Raw genomic sequence first — 24931 nt, forward strand, 5'->3', positions numbered from 1 at the left:
TCCTTTTATTTACTCCAACCGATAATTCACGATGTTCAATAACCACTGTCTACTCTCTCTCTCTCTCTCTCTCTCTCTCTCTCTCTCTCTCTCTCTCTCTCTCTCTCTCCCTCTCTCTTGCTCTCTCTCTATCTCTCTCTCTGTCTCTCTCGTGTCTGTGCGATTGTGTGTCTGTGTGTGTGTGTGTGTGTGTGTGTGCGCGTGTTCAGGTTCATCATGGCAGAACTCCTCCAGACTGAGAAGGCCTATGTCAGAGACCTCCATGAATGTTTAGAGGTGAACGTTCCCTCTTCATCTTAAAATACCTATTGATTCCCTCCCCTAGTCTGTCTGTCTGCCTGCCTGCCTGTGGAGCCTCCTGGTGTCTAACCTGTCTGTCTGTCTGGGTGCAGACATACCTGTGGGAGATGACCAGTGGGGTTGAGGAGATCCCTGCTAGCATCGTCAACAAGGAGCACATCATCTTCGGCAACATACAGGATATCTATGACTTTCATAACAAGTAGGAGGACCAATAGCATATCTGTAATAGATGAATTTGGTGGATTTTGTTTTCAATTGAACTTTGACCAACCTATAAATTGTCTGTTGTGTCCTTTCAGCATCTTTCTGAAAGAGTTGGTGAACTATGAGCAGCTCCCAGAGGATGTGGGTCACTGTTTTGTCACCTGGGTAAGACTGGACCTGTTCACATAGGACCGTTGTTTGTATTGGTGTTTCTCTATACTGGTGTTTCACTCTACTGGTGTTTCTTTCTACTGGTGTTTGTTTCTACTGGTGTTTCTCTGTACTGGTGTTTCTTTCTACTGGTGTTTCTTTCTACTGGTGTTTCTCTGTACTGGTGTTTCTTTCTACTGGTGTTTCTCTGTACTGGTGTTTCTTTCTACTGGTGATCCTCTGTACTGGTGTTTCTTTCTACTGGTGTTTCTTTCTACTGGTGTTTCTTTCTACTGGTGTTTCTCTCTACTGGTGTTTCTTTCTACTGGTGTTTCTCTCTACTGGTGTTTCTTTCTACTGGTGTTTGTTTCTACTGGTGTTTCTCTGTACTGGTGTTTCTCTCTACTGGTGTTTCTTTCTACTGGTGTTTCTCTCTACTGGTGTTTTTTTCTATGGGAGTTTCTTTCTATGGGTGTTTTTCTCTACTGGTTGACATATAGTTAATCACACCTTTAGCCTCCGCAGTCTTACTTTAGCAAACTGACGCTACTGATCCATTTATTTTTCGTGTTTTACAGGCTGACAAGTTTCACATGTACGTCAACTACTGTAAGAACAAGCCTGACTCCAGTCAGCTGATCCTGGAGCATGCTGGGAGCTTCTTTGATGTGAGTGAATCAGCCCTGCTGTTTCTTATTCTAAATCATTCCGCTCATTTAATTTTCAAGACTGAGGATGAATTAATGAGTCAGTCAATGCTGGCAACCTCACCAAGCCGACCTGTAGATGGCACCAGTGAGCCAAGTATTAAAACATAAATACGGTTGTACATTTTTTGGATCATGACTATCCTGTTTTCAGCATTGCATGGCTGTTAATGAGCTGATGACTGACAGATTGGCAAATAGAAACTGTTGAGTACTGTAGTCAACCTACAAGTATGTATTTCACATTGCCATGAATTCCCCTTACAAAGTCCTTTGTGCTGTCACTGTTTGTGTGTGTGCAGGATATTCAGCAGAGGCATGGACTGGCCAACTCTATCTCGTCCTACTTGATCAAGCCTGTCCAGAGGATCACCAAGTACCAGCTTCTCCTTAAGGTACTGGGTGAGAACCAGCAGCAGGGCTACAGTAGAACTAGGATTAGGGCTTCAGTAGAACCAGCAGCAGGGCTACAGTAGAACTAGGATTAGGGCTTCAGTAGAACCAGCAGCAGGGCTACAGTAGAACTAGGATTAGGGCTTCAGTAGAACCAGCAGCAGGGCTACAGTAGAACTAGGATTAGGGCTTCAGTAGAACCAGCAGCAGGGCTACAGTAGAACTAGGATTAGGGCTTCAGTAGAACCAGCAGCAGGGCTACAGTAGAACCAGGTTCAGACGGAGAGCTAGGAAACAGGAAACACTAACAGAGCTGGTCATTATCTCTCCAGCTCTGAGTAGCTTGTTACATCAAAGAAGCCTTCTGCTGCTATCCTCCTCCTCCTCCTCCTCCCTTCCTTTGCTCACTGTCCTCTATATCTCTGCATCTCTCTGCATCTCTCTCTCTCTCTCTTTCTCCCTCTCTCTCATTAAGGAGTACCCAGGAGACTCTAGTCTGTGTTGTTTTACACTGTGCCATTAGCCTTAAGTAATGTATCTGTTGAGAGTACAAAGTATACCTCCCCTGGACTGACAAACATCAAGTGGTAAGTTGTACATCATTATAGTCCAGTCCTGTTTACTGTAATCTGTTGAAAAACAATTTTTTTCAAGATGAATGTGGTTTTCCAGCTTGTTCATATCATGTCATGCCTGTCTAAATGAGTCTCTGGGAAATTCAGCCTCGTTTCCATGTGGCCCTCTCACTGAGTTGGATAAGTCTGTGATTCTGTGGGATTTGAACCCGAGTTCTGCCCCCCACTCCCACACTCCTCCTCCCCCAGGAGCTGCTGACCTGCTGTGAGGAAGGGAAGGGGGAGATCAAGGATGGGCTGGAGGTCATGCTGAGCGTCCCCAAGAGGGCCAACGATGCCATGCACATTGCCATGCTGGAAGGTAGGGGGGCGGGAGACCAGCCTCTCACAGTCCACAGCAGTATACAATCTGATCATGTCTACACTTTACCTTAGTTGGCTGACACTGTCTTCCAGCATGCCAGAGACCTCACACATAGTACTGCACATGTCTTGTAGGCCCTGTTCCTAAGCAGCTGTGTCTTCCCAGGGTTTGATGAGAACCTGGACGTGCAGGGAGAGCTCATCCTTCAGGACACCTTCCAGGTGTGGGACCCCAAGTCCCTGATCAGGAAGGGCCGCGACCGACACCTCTTCCTGTTTGAGAACTCTCTGGTCTTCAGCAAGGACATCAAAGACTCTGCGGGACGCACCAAATATGTCTTCAAGAACAAGCTCCTGGTAAGGTGGATTGGCCGAGTTGAGAGGTTGAGAGGTTGTGAGAGGTTGAAAGAGAGAGAGACAGACAGACAGACAGACAGACAGAGAGAGAGAGAGAGAGAGAGAGAGAGAGAGAGAGAGAGAGAGACAGAGACAGAGACAGAGACAGAGACAGAGACAGAGACAGAGACAGAGAGAGAGAGAGAGAGAGAGAGAGAGAGAGAGAGAGAGAGAGAGAGAGAGAGAGCACATGTTTTATAGGGAGCTGGGGAGCAGAGGCCCAGGTGTGTTTAGCACTAGAGTTGTTTGTTCTGAACTGAAGCCAGAGAGGTCAAACACTAGCCTCTCTCTGATCTGCAGCCAACAGAAACCTAGATGTAGAGCCCGTATCACTGTGTGTGTGTGTTTGTTCAAATGCACTCAACAGTTATTCCCTATAAAGAAAGCATCTGTTCAATAAAGTCCACAGTGTATACAATGGTGTGTCTAAGGAAAATGATCATTGTTGAGAGCTAGGCTCTGGCCTTGAACAGCTAAGGCTGTTTTTCAGTCACTGAAAGCAGTCCACTGAGGCAGGTTATGAATATAGAGCAGCACAGCAGATGGAGAGGCCTTTCCGAGCTAAATGAACTCTCGTTCACAAAGCTGTATCCAGGCACACACAGACACAGACAGACAGACACACACACAACCATGGCCTTTTCTATAGCAGCTCAACTTTCACCCCCTTAAGCAATGATTCACTATCAGCAGCCAGACACAGTAAACAAGGTGCAGTTTTACCGTAATGCTCACAAGCCATATAAGACTTCTGAAGCATGTGACCATGGAAGATGTTGACTATGTTGTGTTTCATCCCCAGACCTCTGAGCTGGGGGTGACGGAGCACATAGAAGGAGACCCCTGCAAGTTTGCTCTCTGGGCTGGCAGGACCCCCTCATCCGACAACAAGACTGTCCTCAAGGTACCGGTCGACTGGAGACATTCTCTAACAGGCTGGGACTCCCCTCAGCTTAAGCCCAAGAAAGCCACGTGACTTCAATTGGAATCGTCTTCCACGCCTCACCTACTATTCCACCTTCCCTGTGACCTTCCCTCTTTCCCCTTCCTCCGCCCTTTGCATCTCTTCCTCCCGTACCTGTCCCCCCCCCCCCCCCCCCACTCCCCAGGCGTCCAACGTTGAGGCGAAGCAGGAGTGGATCAAGAACATCCGGGAGGTGATTCAGGAAAGGATCATCCACCTGAAGGGGGCGCTCAAAGAGCCCATCCACATGCCCAAGACCCCCGCCAAGCCACGCAACAACAGCAAGAGGTGAGAGGTCACTGGAGACCGGACACGGCTATGATGACAGAATGGATGTCACAGATTAACGCTAATTATGTTAATCTTGTTACAAGTGGTTCAAGAGGAACCACAAATAGAGTCAAACAATGTGTGTTTGTGTATCTCTCCCCCCCCCCCACCCCCACCCCCAGGGATGGTGGTGAGGATGCAGACAGCCAGGGAGATGGAAGCAGCCAACCAGACACCATCTCCATCGCCTCCCGCACCTCCCAGAACACTGTAGACAGCGACAAGGTAGGAGATCTGGCAGCAGCCAGCAGGGATGGAGGCAGAAATCGTTTGAGGATCCCCTGAAAAGGGAATTTTGAACAGATAAAGGAGAAATCAGTTGTTTACCAGGGAGAGCTAGGATAGTAATTAACAGCAATAAAGTTATTTAGGCTGCGTCCTAAATAAAGAAAAATAAACAAAGTATGTAAATAAATAGGACATACTTTGAAGGGCAGCTGCAGGACCCACTGAAATTCAAAAGGAAGTATGCCATTGGGGACCCAGCCTTACTCTCCTGTGAGAGACTCCACCCCTCTGGTGGATGAGCTGACGGGTGACAGGTGTGGAACACTCAGGGTTTCCCTCCCTGCTCCACTACGGCCAGCAGGGGCTGTGGACGCCCATCAGCCTCCAGACTGGGAGAGACACAAGCAGCTCAGAAGAAGGCAGAATGATCTGAAACCATGACGAGTGTGTTCAGGTTCTGTGTGGGCCTGTGCCCCCATGCCACCTACCAGAGGCCTCATGAGATCAAAGTGAGGAGGGGTTTTCACGGGAACGCTCATGGCATCAGGTGGTATCCTGAGCTTGTTTGATTGATGTGGTTGAATGTGTAATCGAGCGAATCTGATCATCAGGGAATCTTTATCTGTCAGTTCTTACAACAAAGCATACAGTATCTACCGAAGCTGAAGCTAGATTATTGATATCGTGGAACTGTGGGGCAGGCTATGACGAAGACCCAGGTTGTTGTTGTGAAGAGCTGTTTGTTGTCTTATCTTTGGGATGTTCCCCCTGTCTCTCCTCTGCGGTCACGCCCCCCAGGTCTTGCAGAGCACACTGATGCTATCTCTTCCTCTCTCAGTTCTCCCCCGGCTCCGGTTGTCTTGGAGACGACCGAGTGTTTGCCGTGTTTGTGTGTGCATGCATGCGTGCGTCTTTCGCCTTAGTCCACACTGGCCAGTTTGTGACGTACTGTGGCCTTTTGACACAGCTCAGCCCTACCCCCCCCCCCCACACACACACACACACACAGATACACATACGCTCCCCTTCTAAATGTCACCTGGCTTTAGCCACATCCTCGCAAACACAAGCTCAATATCCCCTTGAAACAGCACCCATAACCAAATGACAGAGCCTGTTAATGCTGATGACAAAACATTTGGGATCTTGGGGAAGGTCTTTGCAAAGTGTACGTCTGAAAGCGTGCATGCGTGTCTGCAGCAGCCTAGCTAGGTTTCCTCTCTATCTCTCCTCTCCCTACAGACAGGATGGGTGAACTCCTTGTCCTTTGCTCTGGACACAAAGCAGCTTCTGCCGTCCTGACAGGCTACGGCTCCCCCTCACTGCCCATGTCCCAGTCTGGACATCAATATTATCATTACCCCCAGGACTCCAGGAGTGGGAGTATTATTATTACTGGATGCTTGTGTCCAACCTCAAAATAGAAACGTTTCAGTCCTTGAGTTTCCCTGTAGTTTACTGCACTATCAGGAAGAAACAAATGGCAGTGAGGGACTGAGTGATTGCCTGTTAGAAAGCACACAAGTCAATATAGCTTTCCTTCTGTGAAAAGCATATCACGTCCCGGCCCTGTCAATTGTTCAAACCGTCTGTTTTTGTCTTGTAAACCAAGGATTAGTCTGGTGGGTTGGGAAAACTTTCCGAGGCTTTCTGTCTGCCTACGCCTGGCGCTGTCAGTGACTGCTGGTAGTCACCGCTGGCAGCAGGGCAGTGTAGGCATGGGTCCAGCTCACACCCACTCTGTAGGGAGAAGACGACAAGCAACATCCTAGACACTGGTCTCTTGCTAGACTGGTCTCTTGCTAGACTGGTCTCTTGCTAGACTGGTCTCTTGCTAGACTGGTTTCTTTCTAGACTGGTCTCTCACTAGACTGGTTTTATAGCTGCAGCTCCTTGCTCTTGTAATGACATTGTCTATAAAGAAGATCTTTTGTAGAGCTATCCAGTCTTAGTGGATTACCAGTTTGGCTTCTTGTCTTCTTTGATGACTCCGTGTGAGCTTCTTCTCTGATGTTTTCAGGACAGGTCCCGCTCTAAAATACTCACTGAGATCGACTGAGAACGCAGAGAACTGGTTGACATCTGTAAGAGGAGCCTGCTCTGCTCCTGCAGGCTACTGCAGCCCAGGTCTCTGTGGTCTAGCTGAAACTATAATGCGAGACTCTTTCAGAGGTCTGGCTCCTCCATTCAGACACACTATTATCGTGAAGACAAAGTTCCCCCTCTTTCCGTGTCAAGCTCATAAATGATGGGTGTGTGTTTGGCCTTTGTCCATTGCCCTGGCCGTCACATGGATGTGTGCCTCTGGTGGCTCTTTGTACTGTACCTCAGTAAATCCAATCCATGCTATCCCTTTCCCAGCCCAGCCTGTTATAATGAAGCTTTTCTCCCGTCAACACTGGTGTATCCGTTAGTCATAAGACTGTCCTCGTGCCTCTGGGAACGGAGATGAGCTTTTTATCTCTCACATGCACCCGTGTAGTGTACCCAAACACACACAACCATTCTCTCTCTCTTTTACGCACGCACATAGGCATACACATGTTCTACTGTACAGCTGAGTGGGCCTGTGGTGAGTTGGGGTCTGGGGTTCCCCACCTTTCCTATTTCACACACACGTACACACACACACACTCTTCCTCTCTCTCTCTTTCCGTCTCTCTCTCTCTTTCCCTCTCTCTCTCTCTCTCTCTCTCTCTCTCTTTCCTCTCTCTCTCTCTCTCTCTCTCTCTCTCTGATTCACACATACAAAGGCTCTCTCTTTATTTTGCAATCACACATACTGTACACACGCAGACAGCCAGTTATGACACATATCAATAAACATGCAGTTGTTCATTACTGTCCTAACTGTATTGAGCTTGCCCCGGTCGCAGCTTCCTTGAGTAGCACACACCGTTCATAACACACTGTGTGTCTATATCAGCCAATCAGCAGCAGAGCCTGAGCTGTGCCTTGTTCCCAGCGACACATAGACAGGCAGAGTGAGAGAAAGCAGAATAGAAGCTGGAGCAAACATGCCAAAGTGGATGAGCTTTAAACTTTTCAAGGAGAGCAGTCGTGTGAGTAACATGTCTTTTTTTCCACCGCAATTAAGTTACCTCATCAAACTTTTTTTTACGTCAAAATGTACCTATGCTAAGGGGTTGTTATCTGTAGGCCACTGTTGAAGCTGTTTATTATGAGCCAGTTTATGTGCCAGATGTTGTTCCACACTTGTCTGATAGCAATTCAAGGCAACAGTTGGTGTCTCTAAGATGAGCAAGTGTATGTGGTGGTTATATATGCTGTGGCTATAAGAAATGTGGAAGTTTTATTCAGTTCTGTAGAAATTAATCTCAATCGATCACAAATGTAAAAGCAGAATGTTATTTGATTCATCAAATCATATTTTATTTTTATAACCCTTTCCCAAGCATATAGAGGGATTTACAGATGCCCGATAGATCAGCACTTATAACCAACCTAAAACCGTCAAGGAATGAAAGGAATAATTCCCAGGAAAACTCGAAAAATCCAAAAGATATAGTTTAGCAACATAGCCTTTTACAATTATAGTTGACAAACGGAGCTTACCTCATTTATGACCTTAAGAGTGCACAGTCTGTGTGATTCATATCTGGGTGAATCAGAGTCGCGTGCTTGTAAAAATAGGGTAGGTCTGATGTGACAACTGACTTTGTCTCTGAGTTGGGGAGTGCACATGAACAGTTAAACTCAGAGGACTGGGAGAGATAGAGAGAGAGAGAGAGAGAGAGAGAGAGAGAGAGAGAGAGAGAGAGAGAGAGAGAGAGATAGAGAGAGAGAGAGAGATAGAGAGAGAGAGAGAGAGAGAGAGAGAGAGAGAGAGAGAGAGAGAGAGAGAGGTAGAGAGGGAGAGAGGGAGAGAGGGAGAGAGGGACGCGACCAGAACAGGCGACAGGAAGGGAGCTATTAAATCTGTCTGAATGAGATGGTGGTGAGTGAGTTTGGAACTGGTTGGGAGGCAGCGCTCCTGTGCAGCACAGCCCTGCTGCAGTGACACGTGTCCAGTGCACCCTGCACACTCCCTGAGTAATGACCTATGACCTGTGAACCGTATGTTCTCCACTTTGGGACAGCTTATCTCCAACCCAGTGAATGTTGTTTGAACTCGTGTTTATAAGAAATTGGTGCGTGAGTGTGTGTGTGTGTGTAGACAGTGGGGCACAATCCTGCTATGTGCTTGTTTGTTTGTTTTGACCTGCCTTGGCCCCGACCTACAAAATGAGGTCATATGAGCACAAGACTCCTGAGGAAGATGGAGAGTGGGTTTATGGAGCATTTACACAAACATAAACTAACTCCCCGCTCATATTTGATATGTCATCACAAAAAAGTGGACAGACTTGGACAATCAGCTTCCTATCCTCACAGCTGCGGTACTTTCCACGGCATGTTATGAACAAACTTTAGATAATGACAAATCAGGGCTACATTTTCCTCACAAATCCGTTCCCTCTGTGACAGACGGACAGACGGACACACACACACACACACACAAGCTCACTTGGTGACCCTGAGATCTCCTAGCAACGTTGGAATGGCCCGTGGTGGCTTCAGGTGACCTGATCTGTGCCAGATGGTCCGGAGGATGAAGAGCACAGAGAAAAGAAGCCAGACACATCTGCTTCCAGGCTTAACACTGGACGCCCATGACATTTACTAAACAGAGAGAGAGAGAGAGAGAGAGAGAGAGAGAGAGAGAGAGAGAGAGAGAGAGAGAGAGCGAGAGCGAGAGCGAGAGCGAGCGAGAGCGAGAGAGAGAGAGAGAGATGAGCTGTTGATCCTCTCTAGTTCAACTGGTTGGTAGTTCTAGCGTTGGTACAGTAAGGTGTTGTATTTGTTTTATTAGATGATGCTTGTCATTCTATAACCGATTTGTTGAGCTTACACTACCCTCTTGTTTTAAACAACAGCCTTGTTTGTAATCCCAAATTGGCTTCGGAGCCCTTGGCTGTAGGGTCTTTGATCCTCCTCAGCAGTGAAAACCGATACCTCTGTTGTTGTTGTTGTTGTGCCAGGGTTTCGAGTTCTGCGGGTGTGACGGCCTTAGCTCAGCCTGTGTTTCCTCCTGTCCTGCCCACCGAAGCCCTCTGACTCACAGACAGAAATAGCATCTCGTTTTAATAAAGTGTTGGATGATGAAACAGTCTGCTTGGACTGGTCCCACCACAGCACTGGAACACTGGCAGCAAGCACGCTTTACTGTTTCCTGCTGCCCTCAGACAGCTGGGACAGCCGCTATGGAAACTGCTATTTACATCCAGACTGTACACACACGCGCGCACACACACGCGGACACGCACACACTGACACTGTCCCATTTCTGTTTGCAGAGGATTTATATTGTGGGTTCCATCCAGTATAGAGGCTTTTTCTAGCTGCTACATTGTGCTTGTGAGGATTTGCATTCTTCTCTGTGGCCTGTTGCAGCCATGCTGCTGGTTAACTGCGCAGAACGCTACACCCTGATTGTTCTATACTCGATCACACCCCACTGGACAACCATTTTGTTTGGTGTTTTTCTAAGTTCAAATAAGTGGCCCTGTTTTTCTGAACATGGCTTGAGGGGCTACCGAGGAAAACTTTAGACCCAATTCAGGGTAAAAAATCTTAGTCTTGATAATTGACCTGTTGGGATTCATGTTTATATTCCTGAGTACGACGTCCAGCATTTTGTGAATATCTTGCTCCCTCACTGAGCTGACTGTGCACGTTTAATGACGAGGACGTCTGGCCTTGTGTCGTCGTTAGTTACGGAGGAGTAACTGTCCAGTGGTAACAATCATATCACCTGGTAATTGGCTGGATTTACTGCTCGTTGTAATGCTTGTATTTGGTCTGTGTTTATTGTGTTCGGGGCGTCTGTGCTGTCTTGCAGACTGGATTCGGTCTCCGTTAAGGAGAGGCTGCAGTCATCTGGTCATCACGCTGGAGCTGGTCATCACGCTGGAGCTAGGAGAGAAAGCAGGTTCACACAGCCTTCTGCGTTTGGTGTCGAACATAAGTCACGTCCCTTATCGGTGTTCTATTTATGATAGCATTGTTCCCATCTAATTTTGCAGGGGCAGGGTTCTTAAACTGCCCAACAGGTGAATGATAGCCTGAGAATTTTGTGTATGGGGCTGATAGTGAGCCATTCTAGCCTGGTGTGTAACAAGGATCGGACCAGAAAGGAGCAGTGGAGCAGAGCAGGGAGGGAGGGAGAGGAGCCAGGAGAGGCTGCCCGAGAGCTGTGGGTGGTCTGGAGGTCGTGCACTGTTGGATCCTTCAGGGGAGGACCCTGGTGTGTGAGTGGCTGTTTTGTGTGGACATTCTAGTTTTATACCCAAATCTTGTTTTGGTCCCTTTCTTGTTCTTGATAGGAGACAGACAGGAGAGTCTTGTTTGTCCAGTGCATCCCAGGAGATGGAGGAGGGGCATGGTCTGTTGTTCCTGTTCCTGATATCCCTGTAGGGGAGTAGAGCAACTGTGGAGAGAGATGAGCTGACCTAAAATGCTCCCTTCACACGACCTGTTGATTCAGTCCGCTTTGAAGAAGGAGAAGGAGAAGGAGAGGGAGAGAGAATGCAGAATGAGAAGTTATAAGATTATGTCTGGATGGTATCGAATCCCCCAGGCTGTAAGATGAAGAAACAAACACGTTTATCCTCAGCAAGATTATGATGGTTTGGTGCGCATGCCCCTTTTTGTGGTGTCTCCCCCTCTTGGAAACGCCAGATCAGATCGAAATCAGCGCTGAAACCAATTCTGTCTCAATGAATGTCAAGTTTGCTAAGTTACATACTGCATGAGACTAACCAACCCCTCCCCCCTCCCCCCATCTCTTCGTCCAGCTCTCCGGCGGGTGTGAGCTGACCGTGGTGCTGCAGGACTTTGCGGCGAGCTGCCCCAACGAGATGAGCCTTCAGACGGGTCAGACGGTGGAGCTTCTGGAGCGCCCCAGCGACCGGCCCGGCTGGTGTCTGGTCCGGACCACCGAGAGGGTCCCGCCCCAGGAGGGCCTGGTCCCCAGCAGTGCCCTCTGCATCTCACACTCCCGTAGCAGCGTGGAGATGGACTGCTTCTTCCCCTCAGGGAAAGGTAAGGACAGGAAGGCTTTGGAACGGGGATGGTGATGCTGCGTGGAATACGCGTCTTTGCGTGGAACCCCTTGGGGAGGCGAAATATTACGCAGAAGTGATCTCATGGAATGGATCAACATAATGTTGGCTTAGTCAAGTATGAGCCATGCCATAAAGGTATGGCTCAAGCCTTTGACATTGGTTTATATTTCTGAAACAACCTGTAGATGGTGCTGTTGGCTTGACCAATTGGCTCTGTAAGTCGATCGCTATCATGCTCACAAAGTTCAGAGAACATCGTGTTGAATGATGAATTTACCCCCTCCATCCCCATTTCTTTTCAGTGGAAGGGGGAGTAGCTGAATAAAACAGCATGCTGCGTAGCTGCGCTGTGTGTATTAAATGAGGGGTCAACGCTTGTGTGTCAGAATGAAGCCAACAATAGGAGCCATTCATTGATTCAACCATCCTTAAAGCAATGCTTCTACACAAAGTTGTAATCAGGTTTCCTCCAGCATTGCATGCTCACACATACGGAGTGTGTGTACTTGTGCTTGCGTGTGTAGAGTACAATGTGATTGTTTACATGTGCCAAGGAGAGACCCTAGGTTTAGACCCTGTCGGGACATTACCGGTTATTGTTGACGACCTCAGATGGACTTCTTTATTACTGAGCCTGTAGGAGCTTCCTTTTTGTCCTTTCCTCGTTTCCTCTGACCTAAAACAGCCCCTCAGCGTTCCTATTCTGAGAGTCCGTACTCTCGGCTTCCTCTGACTCCCTGCAGCGGCGGAGGGAAAACAAGGCTTAGGAAATGGAAGCCATGGTGTGTGTGTGTGCATTTGGGATTCAGAGACACTGATAGACAGATGCTTAAGAGATGTCTCTCACACACACTTCAATATTTTATTAATTTATTTGACATACCCATCATTAGGCTTTGGATACTTTATTTAAAAGGAAATTCATGGATGGTCCGTCTACCCCTCTTTCTCCTAAAAAAATTAAACAGCCTCCTGACAGTTAAGTTGGCAACCAGTCTGTTTTATGAAATGGTCGCGTTTGTTTTGATCAAACACAGTCAAAGGCTGGGCTTTCATGTGGTTGTGCCTGCGGTTACTGTTGTTGTCTGTCCGTTGACAAGATGCCATGTTTGTCTAGTCTCACCTGCTTGAGATCTGGAACAATGCATGTCTCACTGTGAACCATGCACCATGTAGCCTTTGTTAGCCTACATTCCTAATACTCCCTCAGACAGGTATCTAGGCTACATAGTTTCCCTCCTCGCTCACAGGCCTTCCATACTCTCCATATATACTGTACGTGCACTGCCCCACCTGCATGGTGTTGAGTCTCTGAAACAGAAACCCACACAATCCCCCAGCGATCCACTTATTTACATAGACACAATGTTTACCACTGTTTTCTCCCCTAGTCAGCCTGGTTGTTCCATGGCAATATGCAAAATGAACACTAGTAGTGTGTCAGCTATGCAATATGTAAATCTATGGAATTACACCGTAATGTGCACAAGTGTTTGAACTGTACTGCAGGGCTGACGTCTACTGAACCTCAAGTTGTGGGTCCAAATGTTTGGGTACATTACTAACCGTCTCCCTTCTATATATGTCTACCTGGAACAATATTTTTTTGGAAGCAGAAGTTCAGGAAGAACAACTTTAAGCTGTTTAGATATAAAGTAAGATTTCTTAGCAAGGGGGAGCTTGGCTGCAGGCAACAGCATGTCCTTATTTGTACTTAGTTCCTCTAACTGCTCCTCCGCTTCAGTCCTGGAGGTACTTCAAGGTTGTTCTGGTGTGTTGCAGCACTAACGCATGGGAATCTGCCCATAGACAGCTTGTTTTGATTATTTTATTGAGTTTTTGGGTAAAAACTGCACATCACAGATATGTCAACTGCCACAATATTATAATTTGGAGTTCAACTACCACAGAACTTAATGTTGTCTTTTGGATTCTAATGAGTTAGTGCTAGGCTATGGTAAAAATGTGCTGCCCTGAGTGTACTAGACTGGAGTTGATCCCTTTTCCCACGGAGGCTGAAGAAGGCCATGTGGTTGTTGTGTGAAGAGACAAAGTGCCCTTGGCTGCAGGGGAAACTAGGACACTGCAGGTAAGGAGCCTGGTAGGAAATGTACTCTGTTCTGGAGTTTATCTGGGCTATGTGAGGCTGACTCACCTGGTGTCTCTGCTCTCTGCTGGGGATACACACATTGATACACACACACAGATGGGGCGGTGACGGGCCAGCACCTCCCACACAGACGCTCTCACACACCTTGAAAAGAAAAGCAGTCCAAGGGTATTTCAAGATGACCAACCAGGGCTGAGATTCCTGTGCCCTAGCTAGATTGTAGTTTGAAGATTGAAGCTTTTCACATGGACAGAAAATGTGACTTTCAGTGAAAAAAATTAAAATATTGATTATTGAAAGTTAATTTATGACAAGATCAGCGGGCAACATTCGAAAATCAAGGAATCAGAATCAACTTCCTCCTTGACTAAAGTTTACAGTAAACGGTGAATTGTCTAATTTTCCCACCATTCAAGTGTGATGTGTCTTTGGCCTTCAATATTCAAATACATCTACAAGTTACAACTCGAAACATGCAGGACGTGTTTTTAAAAGTCAAAATATGAAATCACACTCTTCTGAGTCTTCTATAGTAGCACAGCCTATGAGAAGAATTCTCCCACATACTGTCTTATGACCATTCTTGAGCTCAAAGAGAGTCTCTCTGCCAGGACACAGCTCTAGTGGATACAAACAATCCTGTCGTTGTCTGTTTCTTGTGTTGGCCCGGGGATTCTCGGTAGTGGAGAGGAGGAGTAGTCAGGCAAGGAGTAGCAGCACTGTCGCATGTGTAATCAACACCCCGCTTTCTCTGAATCGCAGACTGAGAAAACGAGTCCCTCCCACGTCGCCTCCTCTATCCCCACCTCCTCTGTCCTCCCGCCCCTTCCCTCCCATGTAGGCTGCGAGCAGGCTGAGTACAGACCAGTGGCTGGTAGCCTAAGCCGAAGTCAGTCTGCATGTGGATCTATCTCCCCCTCTCTGTTTTCCCTCTCTCTCTCTCTCTCTCTCTCTCTCTGTTACTCCCCATCCCGTTCATCTCTTGGAGCCATGGGCTTTGATTGGGCATAATGAAGAGAGGGAGACTGAGCCGAGCGTGTTGTGGCTGGATCCTAACTAAGTGCTGCTGCTGCTGCTGTTATAAAGGTACAGGTGCGTACTCCCCGAGCACTGCACGTGCTCCTTCTGTGAAAAGTAAGGGTTTTTTGGGGGGAAAAACTGGAAATGTTGTGAAAAAAAGGTCTCTCTCTCTTAATTGTCGATTGCTGTAAAGGTTTTAGCTGTCTAGATTCAGTGCCTTCGTAGTTGATTGACTCTTTAAAAGCCATGACGTATAGTGCATACAAAGAGTGCACACTTTGGGAGGAAGGGGACTGTGTGGGGCTGTGCAGCGTGTGCTTTGTGGAGCATGAAGAGGACATAGTTGAAGTGGACTGAGCCTGATGCTGCTGGATGCTTGCCAGGTGTCACGGCTCAGGAATGGGGAGAAGAGAACTGGTTCTGATTGGCGTTCATTTTTCTCACAGCTCACAGATATAGAGCTCTCTTACTTTTGGTTCTGGAAGATTGTAAACAGAGCTGTTTTTCCTCATAATCTGATGCCAGCTGAGATGGATTGAGATAGGTCTTGGAGTTACAAATCTGATTAGGTTTCGGTGTAGGGGTTCATCTGCTTTATGTTTCGTCTTCTTCTCTATGTGTGTGTGTGTGTGTGTGTGTGTGTGTGTGTGGGAGGCTTTGTGGTTAGACCCATGTATAGAACGGGCAAGGTTTCTCTCTGCTCCACTCTAATCTCTAATGCAACCTTAAGTACTCATTATCCATTAACCCGGGCTGGATCTCCCTGCCAAAGTGATAAGAGAGAGAGAAAGAGAAAGAGATATGACGGCGAGTGGACAAACTTACTTACAGAGCAATACACACTGTTAGAATATATAATAAACACTAGTATGATACAATGGACTGTTCAGAGAGAGATGAGGCAGGACGAGTAGATGTGGTGAGAAGGATGGAGAGGTGGAGAAGTGACTTCATACAGACAGATGGACTTGAGTATGAAGCTGAGGGGAATGCAGGTGACTTGTTACAGCATTGTCACTGTCTGAACCATTACCTTAACTTGAAATCAGGCGCATGGATGCACTGTAAGTGATGACATGCTATCCCGGTGTAAGCATATCTAACATTACCTAACAGTGTTTACAGGATGCAGTAAATCCAATTTTCTTCAGCGTGTTAATTATTCATGTTCTCGTTCCCCCCCCCAAAAAAACGAAGTTCCATCTTAAAGTATCATAGCAGCATTAGAGAGTTTCTGTTCCACTCCCTCCAACCTAGTTTTGTGAGGAGGGAAGCATGGTTCTCCGCAACAGCCTTTGAAGACCAAATTAGCCACAAATCCTCTTTCATCTAAAGCATTATAACAACTTTCTTTGAAGATGACTCGTGGGTGAGTGGGGGGGTGGAGACTTCAGGGAGTGCTGTGTGATTGTGGCTATGGTAAACCTCTCTGTCTCTGATATAGCTGCCCTGCAAACTAATTAATGATGATCTTCCCCTTGCTGTGGTGGGTTCCACATCCAGGATATTACTGTACTGGTCTGTGACGTTGTGATTGTCTTTGTCCTTTGGGACCATATTTAGTCAGTTCAGCAAACGTTATACTGCAAACAGGGCTGATCTCAGGGAGGTGAAGGTGAAGGAGGTGGAGTTCATTGAAACATCTTGGAGAATGTGTGGAATGTCATCTTTCCAGATTACATTTGTATCATTGACACATCAGAAAGGGAGTGATGAGGACTGGAATGACAGCTTGTTACATACATACCAGAATGTTACTGCAATTATCTCTCCATTCATGACGTTTCAGCTGCATTGAAGTGCAAAATTCAATGCCTCCCGCTGGATGTTTATCTAGGTGGCAGAGAAACGGAGTATCTAAACGGGAGATTCTGTTAAGACAACCGATGATGATGTTTGCGAGGATGTAGAAAAATCTGCCTGGTCATGTGCTTTCAGGAAGTTTGAAAGAAGTTTGGCCAGTGTACCATCCAAGTATGCAAATGGTGTGGATTCTCTCTGGGCACAGCATAGGAAACTGTTAGGGGCTTTTTTTAGACACCTTTTGATGCCTCAGATAGTATCAATGTTATTACTTTACATGAATTGGCACCATTCCCTGTTCTCAATGAGAGTACAATAAAAGAAGCGTTGTCATTGAAATGTTAATTATCTTTGATATTTAAAGTATTTAATATTTTACAATATAGGCATTGTTTTCTGACAAGCATTTTGGAACACCGCTGGTATGAAGAATGTATGTTGCATGGTGGATTTTGTGTGTGGTACTTGAGTAGTTGAGAGACCATAGCTGTGTGGGCTTATGGGCCAACCCTGAACGACGCAGTGTTGAGAGACTTGGTGGTGGACCCTGGCTGCACAGACTGAGTGATTGTTGTCATGTGTATTGAGCATGGAGAATCAGGCGCATGGACAGGATCCTGAGGACAGAAGACTGCTGACAGCAGGTCAGGGGTCAACAGAGTCAGGTGGCTGAACGGTTAGGGAATCGGGCTAGTAATCAGAAGGTTGTTGGATTGATTCCCCGCCGTGCCAAAAAATGACGTTGTGTCCTTGGGCAACGCACTTCACCCTACTTGCCTCTGGGGGAATGTCCCTGTACTTACTGTAAGTCGCTCTGGATAAGAGCATCTGCTAAATGACTAAGTGGAACAGGGAACAGTGACCACTCCTCTTGCCCCTCCTCCTCCTCTTTACTCATATTATTATTACAAACTTTATTTCAAACACTCACTGGGTCCATAGATTACAAAACAACATACAGACATATAATAAAAACACAAGGTACAACATTTACTGAGGAGGATCAGACGCCAGTGAGTCCACATATTTGAAAAGTAACGTATTGAGCTTAGCACTGGATTGGTTAGTACCAGGATGATACTATTCATAGAGGTCGTAAGTCATTCTTTTGTAAAGTGAAACTTCTTCACTTTAAATTGGTATATTTACAAACAACAACAAATAAATGAATATTCGTCTCAAATCAAAACTGGTGTGTGAACTATGTATAGTAGTGTAGTGTAATAGTGTGTAAAGGATTGCTGTTCTACTTGCTAGGTGGCAGTGGGTGGTAGTGATGTTGCTATGGTCTTTAGTTGTCATCAAACAAGCATTTGGGGAACCATCCAAAGCATTTTTACTACCCTGCACATTCTCGTCTTTCTCCTCCTCTTAATCTACCTGCATATCTAGTTGGTCTAGCAACGAGTATGATTGGACCAAGTTTTCTGTTTTGTTTGTCCTCATTTGCTGGTGTAGTGTAGCTGATAGTGTTGAACTTGGTCAAGGTCGCTGTATAGGTTGTCATTTTGTGGGCCTGGCTGTTCTCCATAACTGCAGACATAATCACTGCTGCCCGGTCAAATACACCGAAATCTGACACTGTGTTGACGCCCAGCTCAAACAAACACACACCCACACAGAGCGTTTTAATTCCTCAAGACAGCATGTGGTTTATTCAACCTGGGCGTAGTACTGACATAGTAATGGCTGACAGTAGGCAACATAACAAGTTACATTTTCCCAGTAGCCAAAAACAATGTATTTCTCTCACAGCTTTATGACATGTTGAGTATATTACATAGAGTGGTACAGTATGTTGGTCTATAGGCAGGCTGGGTTTTCCTAGTTCACATGTTGTTGTTGTTGTTAGTGGAAACAAACGTGTGATTGAACATGCTGATTCAGGGAAAGTGTCTGTAAGCAGAGATTTCAGGGTAAAGAAGGAGAACATTAATAGCCAGTTAGTGGGAACCATTTATGCATGTGGGCGGTATGTACACGCACACACACCACACACACACCCCCAGACCTGATGATTAACCAGGAGAGCCACATGTTTTTCCACCACACACTCATGAGATGGTCCGCTGTCGTCAGCCAGCCTCCGTGTTACGCTCCATGGCCATTGGGATGTTCCCAAAGTGTTCTTCAGGCCATGTCAAGGACCCATTAGCCAAACAGACCATAGACTCTGCTCCTCTCTTAGCCGGGGCTGAGTGACGCAAAATACGTCACGTTGTACTCTCTCTCTCTCTCTCTCTCTCTCTCTCTCTCTCTCTCTCTCTCTCTCTCTCTCTCTCTCTCTCTCTCTCTCTCTCTCTCTCTCTCTCTCTCTCTCTCTCTTACACACACACACACACACATGTGCTAAAGCACTTTTCAGACAAAGGCCCATGGATTCGCTGTGTGAGGAGCTGTATTCATTTTATCAAAGAGATAATTCATCAGTTGATCCCACACCCACATTTAAGAAAAAAAAGTTTTATCTCTCTCTCTCCCTCTTCACAATTTTTTTTCGCTCTTACTCTCGCTCTTTCGCTTAGTATATATCTCATTGTCTCTCTCCCCCGCCTAGAGGTATGAGGTATTGGTTGTTGCAAAGGATTGTTGAGCTACATTCGTTGACAATCTCCAACCAGGAACATGACAAGGTTACATCCTAGTAATCATTCACTCAGCACAGAGCCAGCCAGACAGTCAAAAGTCAGCCAGCCAGACCTATAGTCTGTTACTTTAGTCTGTAAAACATGGGCTTTGGTTTTCACTCTCCTTGTCACACCCTGCCAAGAGCAGAAGCAAATGGTTCCCAGTCATCACAATGTCTTGGCCACACATTTCGATTTGTATGAGTTGTTCTGATCTCAACTGACGTTCCCTGTGCTTATGTACTGTAAAGCATGACATTGAGTTACAGTAACCATCTTACAGAGACAGTAGTTGTCAGGGTGTGATAGGCAGATGTTTAGCCAGATGACAATACATCCAGCAAAACAACATCCAGCCCTAAATTATTGGTACATGAATCACAATGCATGTCTACACATAATCTAGTGATAATGTGGTATGTGGATTTCTGGTAAGAATGGGTGTGCCATTCATGCTTTGAGTAGGACACATTCCTGAGTGAGTGTGTGTTTGTGTTAATTGTTATTTCATCGAGCAGACAGGTTTATCCAAAAAGAACCGGGGACACGGGCACACACTCATACTAACACACCCATCTGTTGATCCATACTGACCACGCCGTTACTGTTTTCCTGTCTTCCTCCAGAGAATTACTCCGTGAGTGGCTCGGAGCCCAAGACAGAGTCTGTAGCCAACCTGCAGCCCCAGGCCTCTCTCACCTCCATCCAGTCCAGCTCCCCAGGGCCCAAGCGCTCAGGGAACACCCTGAAGAAGTGGCTGACCAGCCCTGTGAGGCGCCTCAGCCAGGGCAGCGGTGTCAAGAAGTTCCCAAACAAGCCCAAGACGAAGAGGGAGGACAGACGGAAGAGCATGGACCTGGGCCCGCCGGAGCTCACCCTGCAAGATGAGAGTGCAGAGGAGGTAACTACGTCTGAAATGTCACTGCAGGAGGAGATGCTCCGGGTCTCATGTAGACAATGTCTCTCCACGTTGCTGGTGTGAATGATGCTTTTCTTTATAGGGACATATGGAAATTAGGGAGAGAAAAAAATAGTCCAATCTTTCCTCCAATCTTTTCTTGTTGAGAAGTGGAGCTTCGCTGTTTCAGGCGGGCCGTGCGAGGCTGTGGAATTGAGTGTGTTCATTATCAGTGAATCCCTCCAGTTGCACTGGTTCATGAAACAGGTTTCTTTTGTCCTCTCATATGCCCAGTAGAACCCTCAGAGACTAGAGGGTCCGTGAAAGAAGCTCTTTGATTCAGCACATTTGATTATTCCGAGTTGATTTTCAAATGGAGAACAGAATTGGTTGTTCTGAGTCGCTGGTGTCGAGAGACCTGGGTTCAAAACTAGCCGGGCAAGCTGGGTGTGATCAGGGGAACACGCGTTTGTCGTGCTGTGATTTCCTGTTCCTCCGCACATGCATACACACATACTCGCTTGTGCCGAATCCCCCCCTCTCCACACACACACACACACACACACACACACACACACACTCACAATCATAGTGCCAGTGCGACAAAGAGGCTTTGTGAAGCAGGGTCCCCTCGGTGAACCCAGAAACAATGGGCCCCATATCGAATAAGCCTCAGTATGGGGTTTCAATCTCTCTGTAGACCTTTCACTCACACTCCAAAAACCTACATCTGCACAGATGTGCAACCACCCGGGATACACCCTCATCTGATTCCCAGGACGTGCTGCACACAGAATCACCTAATGACTCATTAAGGAAACGATAAATCCAATGTGAGGACCTCCGCCGATAGTCTCCCACGGACGTCTCTTCATCTCCCGCTGTGCTGTCTCTTCTCCAGAGAGGCAGGAAGGAGGGCACGCTCTCCAAGTCCTCGTCCGGGGTGCCGAGCGGAGGGGAGGAGGAGCCAGAGGACGACGCTCACACGCCCCTGCCGCCTCCGATGGAGATCATCAAGGACCCCTCTGCCCAGGACGACAAGGTAGGACTGGGAGACCTGACTGCCATGCCTGCTCTCTCCAGGACCCTTGTCCCCTTTGACAAACCTCTGTCATTCAGCACAGGCTTAGTAGCAGTGCCACCAACATACCACGTAACACCTCATCTACATAATGGTCCCCGAAAGGTAATGGTAGCTTGGGCTTGGTTTCCAGCAGAGGGAGAACTCTTAAAAGCTTCTCAATGACTTCTATCTCACAGATTGGGCATAAGTGCATACCTGGAAATGGCCACAAAAAAAAAATGCAATTAGCTACGTATAGCTGCTTCAAATGCTTTGTTCCTCGGGGCTTATCTTATCTAACAAGTGCTTTTGTTTCTCCACCTTGCCTCTTTCCTGTTCGCCTCCTCTCTCTTTTCACCCTCTCCATACCTCTGTCTCTTTCCCATTCTCTTTTCCCTCCTACCCTTCTTCTCATTCCACCTTGCCTCCCTGATCTCCTCCGTCCTCTCCTCCACCCCTCTCCTCCGTCCTCTCCTCCACCCCTCTCCTCTGTCTTCTCCTCCCTGGTCCCATCCACTAACCCATTCTTCCTCCTAACCCGTGCCTTGCAGTCCTCGGCGTTGCTAAGCGCACGCCAGGCGTCCGCTGAAGTGCCTAGTGCTGCAGAGCTTGTCAGTGCTATTGAGAAACTGGTCAAAACGAAAATGGTGAGTCTGGAACCTGCAGCCTCCCATTACGGCATAAAGCAATGTGGCCGCGATGCTATGCAATGTTTCACTGCTGATAACAGTGCCATGACAATCTAACCACTAACCACCTCTTCGTCTTTTTCTTTCTTGATCGAAATATCTGTGTGTCGAAACTGCTGTTTCCATCAAGATGATTAACAGTTTGGACATAAGGGAGCTTTTTGTTGAGATTGTCATCACCTAGAACCATAGAACAGTTAGTCCTTTGACACTGCACAATATCCAGTAGCGTGGAGGATCAGCCCGTTCCTTCAACACCCCCACAGTACAGTATGAGCCTGCTGGAGCAGCAGACCTGGCCAGAGGAGAGGGAACAGAGATGCTGTTGTAGTGCAGCTCATATGACAGACCCATCATGTGTATACTATCGAGATGCTTTTGGGGTCGTTCACAGAAAAAAAAAAGGGTCTTGCCTTAATGATTTACAACTCTGTTTATGATTCACGATTCACGTCGGATGATTTCCTACTCTGTTCAGGATTTACAGCTACGCTCTTTCGCTTTCAGCATTGTTGACATGGATCCATGAAAATGTAGTCACCATGCAGCTTTGAGGATCGTTTCACTATGCAACTTTAGGTGGTAGAATGTATGCGTGTGTCATTGGGATTCTGTTCAAATGGGTGACCCTTTGTGAATGACTGCGTGTTTGTGTGTGTTGCCAGCAGTACAGTCCTGACTTCCTGTTTTCTGTGTCCCTAATCAGACCCTGGAGCCAGGGAGCTACCCCAGCTTCGCCTCCCTGACCCCCCCAGAGCAGACCCCCACCCAGCCCAGGAACCCCGAGCTGGAACAGAAGGCCAAGGCCATGAGAGGACGCATGTAAGACCCCCCTCTAGGACACACACACACATGCACGCACGCACACACACACACATGCATGCACGCACGCACACACACGCACACACAACAGTAGAATATCTGATGGTTAATTAACTGTAGGCTTGTTTTCAGTGGGTGCAACCGTATTTAAACGGAGACATAATGAGCTAGGTTGAGTTTAACTACATCAAACGCCAGCCACAGGCTGGTCGCTTTGTCACCGGCAGCTCCACCTTCCCTCACAGGCTTCTGAGGCTGTGTGTGAGAGTTTAGTAAACAGGCTGTTCTCCTCAGGTTTGTCCTCAATGAGCTGATCCAGACAGAAAAGGACTACGTGAAGGACCTGGGCATCGTAGTAGAGGTGAGATACTATCAGTGTTTATGACAATCTTCGTTTTTATATACATATAGTTTCAGACTAGTTCCATCTGTAGTCAATAAACTCATATCCATGGCTTCATCTAAATGAGAGATTCAAGATTGCTGACTGTGATCTATTTCTGAGTGTTGTGTAATGTTGTCCCCTGGTAGTTAAGTGAAATGTGACCCTGTGTTGCCTATTGTTTGGAACATATAAATTACCTTGTGTCTGGTTTTGGAAGAGCCGCCTGTGTCCTTGAGTCACGCCTATTTGCATAGTGTCCTTGTGACATTAATGCTGTCATAGCCAGTCACGAAGAAGCCTCTTACTATTATTAACTAGCTACTGTAGTACATGCAACCCACCACATAATCATCTTTAATTACTGGTCCCATGCTCTTCCAGGGGTTCATGAAGAAAATAGAGGAGAAGGGAGTTCCTGAGGACATGAAAGGAAAGGACAAGATTGTGTTTGGGAATATTCACCAGATCTACGACTGGCACAGAGAGTAGGTTGCTTCACCAAGCATCCTGTTTGATTAATGGATTGAGTGGTTAATTAATCGTCCCATGGGGAGAGTATTAGCCCATGGATCAAAAGTATTGTAAGTACTGATGCTGGATCATGTCTGTCTGCAGTTTCTTTGTTGGAGAGTTGGAAAAATGTCTGGAAGACAACGAGCACCTGCCTGAGCTCTTCATTAAACACGTACGTGACTGAAAAAAATCAAAACATGATAAAAAATTGTCAATGATTATTAGGATGAAAGATCAACATACCGTGTCATTAATTGGGTGAATGACGTACCTGTTTCCAGGAGAGGCGCCTCTACATGTATGTTGTCTACTGTCAGAACAAGCCCAAGTCGGAGTTCATAGTAGCAGAGTACGACACATTCTTTGTGGTGAGTCACACAATGCCGTGTTGGGACATGGGTCTCCGCTAGCAACTCTGTGGCATTCGGGTGCTGAGTCCATTATGTTCTGTGTTCCATGTGGTCTATAGGGCATACAACAGGAAATTGCATCACGCCTTGGCATCAGTGACTTCCTTATCAAACCCATCCAGAGAATTACAAAGTACCAGCTTCTTCTAAAGGTAGGATCAACCAGGGGCATGTTCTCTCAAACACAGTCTTGTGTACATCACATACAGTACATAGTATGATAGAATGGCCTTTTTGAACCCAGAACTCTTGATTTTTTCTCTTCAGGACTTTCTAAAGTACAGTTCCAAGGCTGGAATAGACTGCCAAGAAATTGAGGTAGTAGAACGTTAACAATGACCTTTCCATCCTGTCCGTTAATTTATGCACTATTCAATCAACGTTTGCCACATTGACAGTATTCTGACAGTTCTGAAGCAATGCTGTTTTGTTTCACAGAAAGCGGTGAATCTGATGTCCCAGGTCCCAAAACTTTGCAACGACATGATGAACTTGGGCCGATTACAAGGCTATGAGGTACAGGCACATTACTTTCTCACTTGTTAGTGACTAAGACATGAACTGGTGAAGTAGGCTTTTAGCTTTGATTCCTAGATCTGCATCTGCTGTTGTGGCCAGTTGATTCTCCCTACTAAAGAATATTTAGTCTACAGAATCTTTACCATACCACGTTTACCATTGCTGATTTTCCTTTGCTTGTTTTCCCTCCTGTATAGTATAGCCACTCAAGCTACAGTATATGACATCTACAGTATGTAGCCTACAAGATAAGGTTGTTCCTGGAGAAAATTAAAGACCTATATTTGCAGACAGCCTGGTCAGAGATACAGTGCTCTGCTGTTAGGTTAACA

General features: G+C 46.7%; 1 protein-coding gene across 1 annotated transcript in view; it reads left to right on the forward strand.

Annotated features, from left to right (window-relative positions):
- kalrna (kalirin RhoGEF kinase a) overlaps positions 1-24931 on the forward strand; it is a 103745-nt gene that overhangs the window by 69057 nt on the left and 9757 nt on the right. The window contains exons 27-48 of the mRNA XM_084688475.1: positions 210-276; positions 393-502; positions 603-672; positions 1236-1325; positions 1667-1759; positions 2582-2693; positions 2862-3052; positions 3894-3995; positions 4201-4343; positions 4508-4610; positions 11471-11717; positions 19927-20209; positions 21102-21240; positions 21813-21908; positions 22657-22772; positions 23067-23133; positions 23539-23642; positions 23773-23842; positions 23952-24038; positions 24140-24232; positions 24348-24398; positions 24519-24596. Of these exons, the coding sequence (XP_084544601.1) occupies positions 210-276; positions 393-502; positions 603-672; positions 1236-1325; positions 1667-1759; positions 2582-2693; positions 2862-3052; positions 3894-3995; positions 4201-4343; positions 4508-4610; positions 11471-11717; positions 19927-20209; positions 21102-21240; positions 21813-21908; positions 22657-22772; positions 23067-23133; positions 23539-23642; positions 23773-23842; positions 23952-24038; positions 24140-24232; positions 24348-24398; positions 24519-24596 (2512 nt within the window). The remainder of the gene's footprint in view (positions 1-209; positions 277-392; positions 503-602; positions 673-1235; positions 1326-1666; positions 1760-2581; positions 2694-2861; positions 3053-3893; positions 3996-4200; positions 4344-4507; positions 4611-11470; positions 11718-19926; positions 20210-21101; positions 21241-21812; positions 21909-22656; positions 22773-23066; positions 23134-23538; positions 23643-23772; positions 23843-23951; positions 24039-24139; positions 24233-24347; positions 24399-24518; positions 24597-24931) is intronic.

This window comes from Hypomesus nipponensis, chromosome 23 (genome assembly GCF_054491055.1).
Source record: "Hypomesus nipponensis isolate SF chromosome 23, ASM5449105v1, whole genome shotgun sequence".
Taxonomy (NCBI): Eukaryota; Metazoa; Chordata; class Actinopteri; order Osmeriformes; family Osmeridae; genus Hypomesus; species Hypomesus nipponensis.